Source organism: Trichoderma breve, chromosome 5 (genome assembly GCF_028502605.1).
Source record: "Trichoderma breve strain T069 chromosome 5, whole genome shotgun sequence".
Lineage (NCBI taxonomy): Eukaryota > Fungi > Ascomycota > Sordariomycetes > Hypocreales > Hypocreaceae > Trichoderma > Trichoderma breve.
This window is the reverse complement of record NC_079236.1, coordinates 1,968,147-1,982,882: the sequence shown is the minus strand read 5'-3', so window position 1 is coordinate 1,982,882 and position 14,736 is coordinate 1,968,147. Positions and strand designations below refer to the sequence as shown.

Genomic DNA, 14,736 nt, shown 5'->3' with positions numbered 1-14,736 from the left:
CGCTGAGCCAAGACTGGATATGCCGCCTATGTAAGGCATTTGACATGACATAGATTACGAATACTCCAGAAGTTCCTCATCCACCAAAGTAAATGTTATCCCCTAAACTGGTATAAGGCGGTCTATGGCATGAAGAGACTGGAAACAAGTTCGTATTCGGACGTCTATCGTGCCGGTTACTGGGTCCTGCCAGTATGCAAATATGGTTTGTTGGGATTCACAACTAATCATGGCCCGACAACTTAGAAGATCACCGGAGAAATAGAACCCGAGTTTTCTAAAAATAATTATTATAGAGGTATCTCAGAAAGCTAACATGACCTTGGAAGGTGTAGCTTCATTACTGTCGCGTGGTGCGGCACTATTGGGGCGCAGCCAACCTTGAGGGTATCAAGATGCACCCTGGTTAAGTGATAGCTCAAGTTGTAAATGGCTGAGTACACATTGATAGGCTGAAACAAACAAACGTTGCATAAGAGAAAAGACGGCAGCTAGAAGAGAAAATAGGGCTGTAGGTGTCTAATCGATGGATACGAAGAATACGACAGTATCCACAGAGTAGGATGGATAGATTATAGCAGAGACATTGGACAACACTGATTCTATGGATGTCGCTTATCAAAGGATAGAAATTCTTCAACTGTAGTATATATATGTATATAAAAGGGGGAAACGGTACCTGATGAGAAGAACACCATGTGCTATGTTATACCCATAAATCTTTTGGCCAAGGCATAGTGTGCTCACTCATGATCCTGCATTATCTCCCCATCAGTGTCATGTTTTGTCAGTTTTTGTAAATATCAGCCGTGCGTTTGAGTCATGCAAACCGATTTGCTGAAGACTTCTCCACGTACTTTGTACTTCATTACAGGGATCGGCCGCAAAGCGCCGCAAAGCGCCGCAAAGGTGGAATTGGTGATGTGATGCGCTTCACAGTGATGGCTTCTGATTTCAAACAAATATTAGCTGAAATTACCTCCCTAGATAGCAGGTACTCACACTGTACTTAGTATGTGAGCGCATCTATATATCCACTAGTTTCGCAAAGGGTGTAATAGAAATTCCTTCCTCTCTGAAGAGCGTGACAACCAGCTTTGGATTAACTGATCGAGTCTTGCCGCGGATGACTGATTAGTGAGTCTTATAGAAAGAAGATGGCGGCTTGTAGAATACATGTATGGTGTAGTGTTACATGTAGCAGGTTGGTCCCATATATGTACATGCAATGCGTGTAGCATTAACCACCCCCCCAGATCTGTTGTATACGACCATTGTAGTGTATTAAAGGAAATTTCATGAAATGGAATTCCAGTTACATCTCCACAGCCGCTTTCTTCTTCCACATCAAAAATTCGAAAATTAACGTTATAAAGCCAGTCAGCAGGTGAATCTGAGCAAGCAGCCACATCGTTACAAAGTTGTAATAGGCGACATGCCTACCGCGTTTAAGCAGCACCTGCTCATGCTGCGACTTTTCAACCTCCCAAAACTTTCTATATCTCTCCACCGCTACCGGGCCGTCTTCTTTTCGGACTTGTTCGAGCCATCCTTCGTCTGGATTTAGAAGCAAATGACAATCCGGCCTTGCCCCTGCTTGCAACAGAATCTTGACAATGTCCCAATGAGCTCTTATCACGGCTGCGTTGAGAGCAGTGCGATATCTTCCGCAAACTCCATTCGGTGATATGTCAGCTCCATGATCTAGTAACAGTTGTATTGATGCCGTCTGGCCCGAGTATGCCGCTGCTTGCAAAGCAGTGCCAAAGATTCCACCGCGGGCATTAACATCAATATGGGGACATTCATCGAGGAGCATCTTTACTGCATTAGTAGCGATGTCGATTAAATGAAGTTGTATGCCGGGAGTATCAGATTCTCGGCGGTACCAGCGTTTGCGTGGATGCCCATTTTCGTAAATGTCATACACGATCGAGCAGGCCGCTTGGAGTGGGAAGCCATATTTGCCCCCTTTAAGGTTAACGTCAGCGCCGTGGTCGAGAAGAAGCCGCACCCTCCTTCTCACCGTCTCTGACACGGCAGTCAGGTTTACCGAATCGCCCTCCTCTAGTTTGAAGAGGGTTCCGTTAAGAGAGAGAGCACAATGAAGGGCGGAACCAAACTCGCCAGACGCGTAACCATTGACATCAGCACCATGATCCAACAGAAGCTGCATTTGAGCGTTTCCATCGACATCAGCGTTAGCATGAAAGCCAGCTGCAGCTTGAAGTGGGCCGGCACATTCGCTGCTTTGCACACCCGCAACACTTGCGCCGTGTTTAAGCAACAGACGTATCATCTTAACTTGGCTCCAATGCTCACACTTTGCAGCACATACTGCCTGTAGTGCCGTCCCAAATCTTCCATCCTTTGCGTTCACATCAGCGCCCCGTTCAAGAAGAAAACGCACTACCTGTTCACTTCCTTGCCAATGAGGAAAGGCACAGACTATTTGAAGTGCAGTCCCATATTCACCAGCAGTGACGGCGTTAATATTGGCTCCGTGATCGAGTAGTAGTCGTATTATCTCAACTTGGCTGTTGCTTGGGCATTTGGCACATACCGTCCGCAGAGCGGTTCCGTACTTTCCGCCCTCGGCATTCACATCGGCTCCTCGTTCGAGCAGAAGACGCACTATCTCTTCACTCCCGTTCCACCGAATAGAGGCACAAGCCGCTTGAAGTGCAGTTCCACATTCTTCACCGGAGACTGCGTTGATATCGGCTCCGTAGTCGAGCAGTGAGGATACCATGTCGATGTCCCCTAGCTTACAAGCTGCCTGCAGTGCGTTTCCGAATAAACCACTCACTGTATTTACATCGGCGCCCAGTTCCAGAAGAATTCGCATTGTTTTGACACCTTCATTAGAGTGACAAGCTGCTGCTTGTAGCGCAGTCCCATAGACGCCGCCTTTGGCATTGACATCAGCTCCATGGTCAACAAGCAGTTGTATCATTTCTGCCTTTGTCCCAAGACCCTTAGGACTGTAACACACCGCTGGGAGTGCATTGCCATATGTTCCTCCTTGTATATTCACATCGGCGCCATTTTCGAGAAGTAACTTTACCATATTCATGCAGCCCCTGTATGCAGCTCTCTGAAGTGCTGTTCCATGAGATTCCGCCACGATGTTCGCATTAGCACCATGGTCGATTAGAAGCTGTGCTATTTGAATGCATGTAGAAGAACAGGCGAGTTTGTGATGCGCACATGCTTTGTGCAATGCAGTTTCGCCCTTTCCGTCCTGGGTATTTGGATCTGCCCCAAGGCTAAGTAAGAGTTTCAGTCTGCGAAATTCTCCCTCCACGCCGATCGAAAGGCCGAATGTGCGTTTCAATTGTGGAAATATTCTATCCATGCCTGGTCTGTAGTTTGTGATCATTTCGTGGAGGGGGTAGCCTCCAATTCCACCTATGTTGACGTTGGCTCCATGTTCAAGCAGCAAATCGAATGCTTCCCAGTATTTTGCTTTTGCCGCCTCACAAAGAGCCGTCTTTTCCATGCCTCCAGTACCACGCTTGGTGACGTCTGCTCCATTGTCAAGCAGCAACTGAAGGCAATGCATATTTCCTGCAGCCGACAAAAGAACGCATCCGGCTTCATTAGAAGGGACGTTGATGTCCGCCCCGCGCTCTATCAGAAGCTTTAGCATACTGAGATTCTCATCTTTTGCCGCAGTTTGCAAAGCTGAACCCCATCCACCGCGCTGAGCATTAATATCGGCACCTCTGTCTAGAAGCAGGTTAACCATTGCAAAGTTCCCTCGAAACACGGCCAACTGAAGCATATCTCCAGCTTTGCCATCTCCGGACTCGTCTTTAACTGTTGATATTGCCGATGCATCCGCGTTGGCGCCCTTATCTAGTAGAAGCTGAGCAACTTGTAGGCTGCCTCCGCGAATCGCATAGAACAGCGCTATATCGAAATCCTCTTGTACAAAGTATTGCTTCACACCGAAGCTCTGTGAAAGGATATGTCCAGTTAAAAGAGTAAAGCCACGCCAGGCTGTGAAAGAGTGTGGCCGCATTAGCATTTCTGCCATGTCTGAATAGGCAAGCTCTTGCCTTCTTCGCCACTGATCTTGGAACCGCTTGCTGCCAAGTATCATATTGAGCAAACTTTGGCTTCGCATGGCAAGACATATTGCCACTTTCTCAACAACTTGAGCTGTCCAGATTTTATAGGGGACCATTTCAAGATGCCTTGGCCAATAGTTGGTTGAATAGCTCTTCAAAGGATATCGAGTCTGGATGGTATAGCTATCCGGAGTGCTCAAATATGTATGGTATGCAAGACACCAGTACGCGATCGAAATATGAGCGTCTGCTTCACTAAATCCAAGCGATACCGCATTATCTCGGTGAACTCGACTGGAATTTAGATATTCTTTAACTGAGAAATGTGCCAAGCGGACTATTCCGAACTCCACGAGAACAAGTCCTGAGAAGTATGCCAAGACATCCTGGGAATCGAACAACTGCTCTGAGTGATTTAGACGCTGCATTATCTTCTGGTTTGTATCCATGTCGCTTGGCCGCAAAATGAAGATGTGTGCTAGTTGTTCCACGGAGAGGGGCGTATATGAGAAGGCGAGCCATTGCAGACAACTTATGATCTGTTCCTGGTATTTGGGATCTATCATGCGAAGTATCCTCTCATATGTCTGATCAAGTCCTTTGGGGAGATTCAGTAACGCCTGTAATATTTCACTCGAAGATCTGAGGCTCCGTAGTACTTCAAATTGACAGCGAACGTATTGAAACCTTGCAAAGTAGTTAGCAACGTGGAATTTTTGCACAGGCCGGGCAACAGGGTCTCTTCAAGACTTACATTCCATCTGATCTTTCAATAAGAATCTCTTTGACTTTCTTCTTTATGACATCCGACCAAGATTTATAGTTGACATCGGCGAGCGTTGAGTCTATGTATTGGCCGATGTCGCGCTTGATTGCCTCTTTATACACGTAGGAAGACAGATCGAATTCTATCCTCGTGGGCTCAGATAAATGAGTTTCAAGTTCAGCATATATATCTGATTCTTTTCGGCTTGTACAGATCACATGAAGATTATCAGGTGCAGCATTTAGGATGTAACGCAACGTCTTCATGAGATCTTCGCGCCGCCCACCCAGTTCTGGGCATTCATCCAATGCGTCAATAATGATGTGCACTTTAGAAAACCCGCGTAAAGTCGCAATAAATACTTCTTGAAGCTCATCGGTAGGTGGGCGCATATCTTGATCTTTGTGTTTTCTAAGTTTTGTAATTGAGTCGGGCATATTGGGGCGGCAGCAACAAATTTGCTTGATCAGAGACGCCAGCATAGCATCTCTTTCCTGCTTTTTAACGTCGCTAAAGCTAAAGTAATAATACGCCGTAGCGATTGTAGCATCATCTTTGTATTTGCTTTGTAGGAATTTGATGATTGAGGAGCTTAGGACAGATTTTCCGGAACCAGCTGGCCAGGCGTGTTAGGTATATGGGGGAACTTGAAAGAGAGAGGAAAGCACACGAAACTCACCTTTACCATGAAGCCATAATAGAGAGCGAGGATTGTTAATCCATGACTCAAATGCTTCACCCTCAATAAACCACTCACTCGTGCCAGCTTCATGCCTGTTACGGGCTGCATTGTACATGTCCGAAGGATCAACATCACATAGCCAGCGATAGAAATCCCGGTGATCTTGCTTCGAATTGGCTTCCTCTACTGCTCTGTGTAGGCTGGAAATATCCGCACCAGCAGTCATTAAACTGTGTATCGTTTCCTTGTGTCGCTTCTCGGCTGCAGCGCATTCTTCATTATACTGTTGATCGCTCCAAGCCTGGTTGATAGCACCCATCTGACGCTCTTGGCGCTGTATCTGTTCTATCAAACCAACCCAATTATATCGCCCGATAAGATCACGAGCCAAGCGAGTGGCCCCATCATTGGCGTAGTAACAGTAACATGTTGCCTGGTACTTTAGTATTTGCCGATATAGCTTTTCCAGAGAGCCCTTATAAAGTACATGCGATACCGGAGATGATTGGTCGTCGCTTTGTCTTACTTCATAGCGTCGATGATAGAGATCTTCTCTCATTCGGCCCTGGACGATCAGTAATGAGATGTACTCCAACCCTTTGGCAAGGGATGCAGCTTGATCCATGGGATTCAAAAACAGCTAAGCACCTGATTCAGTCAACCCACTCCATAATGGAGAATCTGCAGGTCACGCTCAAACATACCGACAGCAATGCGCTGACGCCAGCCCACGCCAATGATGCATAGGGGTTAGAAGCTAAAGCTGTGATGATGAAGTCATTGGCCAGTTTAACAACGCCCAAGATGGGCTGGACAACTTCAGTCGGCTGAATCTCAGAGCTACGAAACGAAAACTTCCAAATGTTCTTCTGGACTTCTTCCATCTTACATCGTAGCATGATGTTCATCCACCTTCCCTTGTTCTCCTCTGCGGCTAAAGCCGATCCCAGTGCGGCAGTGACGCTTTCGCGGAGTCTTGCCTCATATTCTTCAATGAGTGCGGAATCCTCTTGTTGTAATTTCTTGTACGAGAGATTCCAGAGCTCACCAATGGGAGTGTTTTGATACTCGTCGTCATCGCCCAATGTGGCTGTGTTTGGTGATGTGTTGGGCAAGGGCAGAAGAACAGAAGGACCTGATACCCCGCAATAAGTAATCTTGATGTTTAACTTGATTTATGAGAGAAGCATCTGGATGAATCCTACTATGCGAGTTCTTCAACTCTTGGGCCTGCTGTGTGGCCGAGGAGCTTGTGGGCCCATCTTCTTCTTTGCCTCTGAGCGAGAATAACTCCTTCACCCTCTCTGTCTTATCCTTGATTCTGTCGATTCTGGACAACCTCCGCATGTTGTGTAATTCATCTCCTTTGTTGGAGAAGGTGGGAGAATGTACATAAAGCGCTCATGGTCCCATGAGAATGCTCAAAGAAGCAGGACCGACGTTTGATGCCTGAATGAGGCGAAAGGTCACTTACATAGCCACAATCCCTCTTGCAGCGGTGTGGTTCAGCTCGCGGAAATCCCCTCATTGCACTAAGAGCATTATTGGTCTAACTCGGGCCTCGACTGGTCCAATGGATTTAAGCATCATGCAATGTGTATTTTGATGTTGCCAACAGAGAGATGTTTCGGTGCATCTCATACTCCGTACAGAATCCTCGAACGTAAGATCGCCAAGTACATGGACGTTACATGTACACGTATTTATGGAGTTTTGTCACTCTAGACTCGATTACGCCCGTAATGCTTTAGCACAGGTACCTCCACGTACCGCAGGGATCGGATCGATGCCCTTCGCGCTAACAAAAGGTACATGCGCTGCGCCTCTCTCTTACAAACGGAACCAGCGCCATGTCGTCAGGTACTTGCGCGACTCTCCCCGTTTGGGGCACTTTGTCCAAGTCCGATCACCATGTGGCGGCACATTTATCCGTACAAGGACACCGACCGCGCCTTGGCAAGATCTATTGATCTATCTCGCCTCATCGTCATTTGGGGCCATCACGTGTGTTCCTGAAGGATTCTTTTTCGCCTTACACGCGAGGCTGTTGGTTTGTGCTCTGTCTGTGTACATGTACTTCGTTTGTTCCACAGACGGTCTTATAAGACGACGTCACCACTGGCTGTGCACATCCTGTGATCATCATCCAGAGCATAAGCGACCAGACAATATATAGCTCTGGCATCCTCCATCAACAACATCACCACTGTCTCATTCCTCGTATCAAAAACCAACTTATACCCTTTTGTTTTATTAAATCATGACCAAAGAGGCGTCTAACGGCCAGGCGCCGCCTGATGGCGAAGCGCCGCCAAGCTATACCACGGCAACGGAAGATGTTCTAGATGCCACTGATCCATCTCAAAACATCGATGTTACGACCGCTTTTGCAAATCTCTCCCTCTCTTCGGGTCCATCAACTGGCGGTCCTAATGTTGACACCACTCTGGCTCACTTGAAGCTTCTCCACGCCATCGATACCCTCAAGGAAGATGTTGGTTATACAGATGGCCTCTTTGGCATCTTCGACAGCCGTGCCACATGGGACAGCGAGATCCTTCACGGCGCGGCTCTGCCTCCAGGAGTTCAGCTAGATAAGCTTGGTGAAGGTGACAAAGAAAAGCTTGCTCTTAGTCGTCTACGCGAAAAGCGATGGGCCATCTTTCTTGCACGAGCAGTGGATAGATATGAGGCGTGGTGGCATGCAATGGCCCAAACCAAGACCATGTTGACCGAACAAGATATGTCGACACCGGATAGCCCCAAGTATGTCGCCTTTTCAACCAGTGGCAAACCACTGGGTTGGACCAGAGACTCGATCCCACCGTTGGGTAAGTTATCTTGACAGCTCAGAAGCTGACGTTGTACTGCGGTTATAGATAACCTTTGACTAACACAAATTTTCAGACGTCCTCATGGTCATGCATGCCCACATGTTAAACCCCAGAGCCTTCCTCGAAGACACTATGCGCGCCGGCTTGGTCGAATACTGGACTTCGGGCATGCCATGGAAGGCAGTATCTGAGGGTATCACCGTTAATTTTGAGGAAGACCCCAGTGAAGTGGCGAAGAATAACTGGCTTCGGACGGGGCGTCAATGGAACAACTCGGCAGATCCCATGGTGAAGACCCTCAAATGCCCGTGGTGCAAGGTGGACATGCAAGTACCTTGGACCACCTGCGGAGCCGTCGAAGATGCAGATTCGTCTATGTAAGTTTCACTTTGTTGAATTCACCCAGAACAGTCCTTTTCAGCTAACGCCTCTTGAATATAGCCCGATTGGCATCCTCGGAAGCGGATATGGCGACGGCAACTTCTCACACCAATGCCCATCATGCGACAAAGCCATCAACAAGGAAATCCTTTCCCTCTCCAAATTTGTCCATGATACTACCCTTCTTCTTGGCAAAGACGTCCCAATGCCCGGTACACTGCTCGACATTTCATCCGGCCAGCCGACACTTACACCCAACCCCTTGGTCGTTCCAAACTTTACTCGCATGTTTCCAAATCGCATGATCCGTCACGAGCTGCGCATCAAGATCGTAGAGCTTCTCGATCCAAAATCGCAAAGCCCCAAATCCTCCCCGTCAATGGCCGACGTGCGAGACCTCATCGAAAAGACCATCAGAAGCGACGAAGCAGTCCGTCGAATCGACGGCTCCACGCGCCGCGTAGGACTCCAACTTATACGCCGCGACGCCAAGATCACCACCCGCAAGATGATGAGCCGCTACTGGGAGAACTTCTCCCCCTTTGCGCTCGATCTGTGCGGTGCCGTCATGCGCCAAGGCGTCTTCGTCGAGAAAATGGTTAAGCTTGACTGGCTGCACAGCCCGTCCGCCAAGGCTACCATGGGCCGCCTCATCACAAAGTACAATCGCTTCATGCAGATTATTAAAAAGAATCCTTTCAAGATGGCCGTTCCTACATTAGATGTAGATCTGGCTTGGCATACCCACCAGCTGAGTCCCCAGGATTACTACACTTACACCATAAAGGAGACGTTGAAGTTTATCGACCACGACGACAAGATTGAGGAGGGTGAACTAAGCGACGCATTTGAGTGGACTACCAAGACGTATCAAGAACTCTTCAAAGAAGTATACAGCGAGTGCACATGCTGGTACTGCGAGTGTAAGCTCCCCCCCCCCCCCCCCCCCCCACCATATCTACATCTAATCACCTTCGTCATAACAAAGGAAACTAATGAACAAACCATTCCAGCCATCCGTGTCTCCCAGGGCTCCAAAATCGGGAAAATGTTCAACGTCTCCTCCAGCCAAAAGCTCGCCGACACCTTCCACGACTCCGGAACCGCCAAGCTCTGCCCTCCGGACAACTCGGCGCATATCTCGGCGCATAATTCGGTGCGAACCCTTGAGACCCCCGAGCGCGCAAAGTTCACGGCCTATATCCGCGCCCGGCAGAACCGGAGGCTCAACGAGGCCTACCAGAAGGCCGCCAAGCGAGCGGAGAAGAAGGGACGGGCTCTGCCGCCCAGGGATGAGTATTACGATCATTGGGGATACAACTACTACAGTAAGAAAGAAACCTACCCTCATATAGAGCCATGTCCGCTTGAAGCAACTAAATACTGACATCACTTTTAGTGTATGGCCCGTTCATGTATCCCATCTACTTCGCTCCAGGCTTGTACTACGGCTGGGATCCGTGCTACATCGCCGCGGGAGATGGAGCCTGGGCCAACTGCGCCGCGGGAACCTGTGGAAACGGGAATATCGCCGCAGGAGGCTGTGGAGGCCCTGGTGGATGCTCTGTCAATCCAGTAAGTCAACAATATACTCCGTTGGGATCCTAGTTTGTCACAAGCTAACCAAGAATTACACAGGGTCAGGGTGCATGTGCTTCCGGAATGGCCGGTGGGGGAGCGGCATGTGGCATAGGAGGAGGAGGAGGATGCGCAGGAGGAGGAGGAGGAGGAGGAGGATGCGGTGGTGGTGGTGGCGGTGGTGGATGCGGCGGTGGAGGTTGTTAAGCGCTCTTGTTGCGTGATTTATCTGTTGGCAAGTATGAGTATGAATGAGTTATGACACTTTGGTAGATTGAGCGTAGCGAGGCCATGATAGGCTGTATATGACGCATGTTAATAAGACAGATGTATGATTTGAGAACATGAGCGTGAACAGTACCTCTTTTTCTATTCAGGGGTTTGATGTAGCTCAATGACGTATTGTTCATACAATGAAATACATTAATGATGAGCAAGATCCATCCATATCGCTCAAAAGACAAAACCTGCTTCTAATCAACCTCTTGTCATACGTTGGTTGGGATAACTAATACCGCTGATATAAAGTGTCTATTGCTGTTTATTTAAATATTTCTAACCTTGGTATAATATCTGCTATGGGTGCTGTGGGCGCCGTTCTTATGCTCATGATATCCGTAAACTCCATTTTAATCTTGTGCCAAATTCATCGATATAATTGACACGTCCAAACCATGTAACAAAAATAAATAACCGTACCTTGTGCGGCTGTAAGTGGACCGCCAAGACGCGATAAGAAGAAAGATGAAAAAAAAAAAAAATTAACTTGCTTTATGAGAAATGCCATTCAGGGGGTAATCTTCGACGGGTGTTGGAGGATCATCCTTTGCGAGATGCTCAACGTCGGGTACAACTTCGCCTTCGCTAACGATAGGGAATGGAGTGAGGACATGACTAATGTCTCCCCACCACTGCTCGCCAAAGCGCCGGTACCATTCTACCGTCATCTGCAGGCCCTCTTCAAACGTAGTCTTTTGCTCCCAGCCTAAATTGCGTAGCTTTGACCAGTCGACAGCATACCTGCAATCGTTGAACGGCCGATCATGAGTGTACTTGACCCATTTTCGGAACTGCTCTGGAGTGTCATGGGCAATCTCCATGGCAGATAAGATCTTGCCGCATAACTCGAGGTTCGATATTTCATCGGCAGAGCCAACGTTATACACATGGCCAATCTGGCCTTTGTGAAGTATCGTGTCAAAGGCATCCGCGGCGTCTGCAGCAAAAAGATATCTCCGGGTTGGGCTGCCATCCCCATGAAGAACTACAGGGTGGCCTCGGTTGAGTAGGGAGATGAATTTGGGTATAATTTCTAGACAAATTAGTTAGAATCGATTCACGTTGAGAGTAATAAAAAACACTCACTCTCAGGATATTGGTGAGGACCATAGACGTTGTTACTGCGAACAATAATGGTCGGGAGCTTGAAGCTCTTGTGATATGAGTGGACCATCATTTCGGCGGCAGCCTTGCTTGCGGCGTAAGGATTGGTTGGGGCCAGGATGCTGGACTCCTGCAGTTCGTCTTCGCCGTGGCCAACTTCGCCATACACCTCGTCTGTTGATACATGTATAAATCTCTTGATGCGAGCTTTCTTGGCGCTCTCCAAAAGAACGTGGGTGCCATAGACGTTTGCGTGGGTAAAGCTGTACGAATTGCCAAAGCTCAGATCCACATGCGACTGGGCCGCAAAGTGCATCACGGTGTCGATGTGATAGCGCTCCATGCAGTCGAGGACTTCGGAGGGATTGGTCAAGTCGCCATGATAAAACGTAAAATTGCGCTTGTCGTTGAGGGCTCTGGTGTTGTTAAGAGCAGAACAGTAGTCGAGCTTGTCAAACGACACAATGTTGTAAGCGTGGGGGTATGTCAAGGTGAGATGGCGAACAACCCAGGAAGCGCTTGTGTGATGCAAATGTTAGTCATGCGTGCATGGCCATTGGAGAGGCTAATGAGGTAGCAGAAGGGCTGTCTGAGAATCTGAAACCTACATGAAGCCTGCGCCGCCGGTAATCATAATATTTTTGACATCTGAGCGAGGCTCGAACTCGGTGGTGCCCGTGAGGATGGGGGCCTGCTGCCAAACGTCAGGCTCTTGGAAGTAGCTGCGATGGCCGTTCATGGTGCCTTTTTCAGCGTCATGGATCAGTTACCAAACTTGGACATGGACGGATGGGAGCGGGATGTGTGCCAGATCGGGGCGCATGCATACCGTTGGCCAAGGAGGTCTTGACCATGGGTCTCCAGTAGGGCTGGTGAGTCGCGGTGGCCATGAGTGAATCAGGGTTCCTGGCTGGATCCATGGCTCTGGCTTGGCCCGGCGATTGGTTTCGGCTGTGGGCGCTGCGCTGAAATGGCGATGCCAGCGCGGCCTCTGATGAGTGTGACGAGGGCGAAGAAGAGTAGGAAGAGGTGGTTGAGGCAGGATACGATGCCGCCGGAGAGGACGATGGCGACAACATTGGTGTTGAGTGGGAGAGGCAGAGGCAGCGGGAGAGGCTCGGTTGTAGGGCTTTGATCAACGGTTTCATGTCCCGGAGCGCGGTTTCCTCAGATGCAAAGCGAAGGTGAATGTGAGTGGTCTGGATCCAGTTACAGGTATGATACGGACAGGGCAGGCGCAAGCGGCGGTTTATATTGCGCAGGCCCCAACGAAACAAACGTCTGGCCGTACCAGGTTTGTCTGGTTTGGTTCCGTGAGCCGCGTTGATTGTCTGCTAACGCTCGAAATTGGCTGACACACTCTCAGCGCTTCACGCGATTCCAGTAGCTCCAACCGTCGGTGCTAGGGCCGAGCAGAGGCAAGGCGCATGTATTCTGGACTCTCTCTGGACTCTGGGCGTCTCTCAGGATCGGAATCGCATCTGCGCGGAGCGGCGGCAGGGCAAATACTCGTACAGATAGATTCCAAGACGGCAGCGGTGGCAGCGGTGATGACGGCGCAATCCGCAGAGCTTCGTTCCATCGATCCGTCGTAGCCTCGATTCGACGGTCGCACGAGTCTCGGGCAGAGCAGCGCATGGGCAAGGCTTTATTTTGCCTTGTCTCAAGCCAGCGCCAGCCGGAATCCACTCTTTGCAGACGATCACCCAGCCATGCTCGTGATTGATTTGGCTGCTTTTAATTGCGATGTGGAGGGGGAACGTCTCACCCGCGCCTTGTCTGCAATGGGACTAGCTCCGCGCTGTTTCTTCTGTCAGACCAGCCTGTCGAACACTGGGGAGTACCTGAGATTTACTGAGCATTGCACTATAAACCACCAGGGTTTCCCAAGTACTCTCAAAGTAGCCGGGTGCAGAAATTGCCACTCCAGGGTCCCGTTTCGTTTCGAACCCACAAGGCAGAGAGAAAAGGTACGTACCGACCTTGCCTCGACCTGTTTGTACCTTACGGAGTACGTCATGCTCTCTCAGGTACGAAAGCATATTAATCCGGGCAATATTTGAGCCATTCATTGGAAATCGACCCGGTCTAGGCTTGGCTGCTGCATTAATTACCCGCAGCTGCTTCAATTTACTGCCGCTTCTCTTATTGCGCCTCGTACTGTCATAGCCACTCAACTGCAATGGAAATCAAGCACTACTAAGGAGCCTGGAACGCCCTCTAATGGGTAAAGTTTCTAGAATAGCGTTAGCACTGTGGAAGCCGTGGATCGACAGGAGTCACACCAGGACTCGTCACATTGGCCTACACGCATCAATTCCATCAACTGTATTGGCGCGGCTAGGCGCAAGATCCCGTCAAGTCCGTCCATCTTAGTGTCACTGAGGGTCCTTGGTCGAAAGCTTGAATCCCGTCCCGCAGCGTCTTTTCCATGTGATGGCAGAAACTTAGCATTTAAGCAACTCAACGACCGGGGTGTCTATTTAGATCGTACTGCGTATTTAGGCCGCGTATCGTTGCAGTAATTTCGTATAGCCAAATAACCTGGTCAGGTCAGCCTCGGAACAGCCAGGGGTTAAACGGGTTGATTACATGATGCCTGTCATATACAAGACAGCTACGCTGAGACGGGGAAAATAAATCGAGCTGAACCTCTCTTCAGCAACTGGCTGCGGTTTGCTGACGACACGGTCAATATCTTCCCGCAGACAGGTAATATTATCTATTAAGGGGTGCAACTTGGTAGGACAGGAATAGGAGCATCTACATCCGTAGCATCGGGGCTTTCACCGAAGCTGATGTAATGCAGTGGACTGCCATCTACCACCCGGTGTTTCACTTCAGCCCCAGCCTGCACTCATCGGATGCACGTAGTATCGGAACAAAAACTCCAAACAGACGTCAAGATTAGATCACGATAGTAACTAGACACGAACATTGAACGCCCTCTACAACCAATGGGGACGACGATTCGCATTTTCTGCCATCCAATGTCAATGATAATGTTGCTAACTACAAGAAGTGCGCAGTTCAGCG

General features: G+C 49.1%; 3 protein-coding genes across 3 annotated transcripts; 1 reads left to right on the top strand and 2 right to left on the bottom strand.

Moving 5' to 3' along the window:
• Positions 1-1,315: 1,315 nt before the first annotated feature.
• Positions 1,316-6,871, bottom strand: T069G_08279 (ankyrin repeats (many copies) domain-containing protein; the record flags this gene model as incomplete). The annotated part of the gene is made up of 9 exons (XM_056175489.1): positions 1,316-1,824; positions 1,890-1,971; positions 2,027-2,067; positions 2,140-4,763; positions 4,831-5,458; positions 5,522-5,825; positions 5,883-6,164; positions 6,229-6,659; positions 6,730-6,871. 9 exons carry the CDS (start codon positions 6,869-6,871, stop codon positions 1,316-1,318), a joined length of 5,043 nt encoding a protein of 1,680 aa, XP_056026438.1.
• Positions 6,872-7,784: 913 nt separating this feature from the next.
• On the top strand, positions 7,785-10,524 carry T069G_08278 (glycine-rich domain-containing protein-like domain-containing protein; the record flags this gene model as incomplete). Its single annotated transcript, XM_056175488.1, has 6 exons — positions 7,785-8,355; positions 8,432-8,735; positions 8,800-9,662; positions 9,753-10,067; positions 10,139-10,314; positions 10,384-10,524. The coding sequence occupies 6 exons, from the start codon at positions 7,785-7,787 to the stop codon at positions 10,522-10,524; spliced, it is 2,370 nt and encodes a 789-aa protein (XP_056026437.1).
• Positions 10,525-11,078: 554 nt separating this feature from the next.
• On the bottom strand, positions 11,079-12,779 carry T069G_08277 (GDP-mannose 4,6 dehydratase domain-containing protein; the record flags this gene model as incomplete). The annotated part of the gene is made up of 4 exons (XM_056175487.1): positions 11,079-11,629; positions 11,683-12,218; positions 12,309-12,444; positions 12,530-12,779. 4 exons carry the CDS (start codon positions 12,777-12,779, stop codon positions 11,079-11,081), a joined length of 1,473 nt encoding a protein of 490 aa, XP_056026436.1.
• Positions 12,780-14,736: the final 1,957 nt, after the last annotated feature.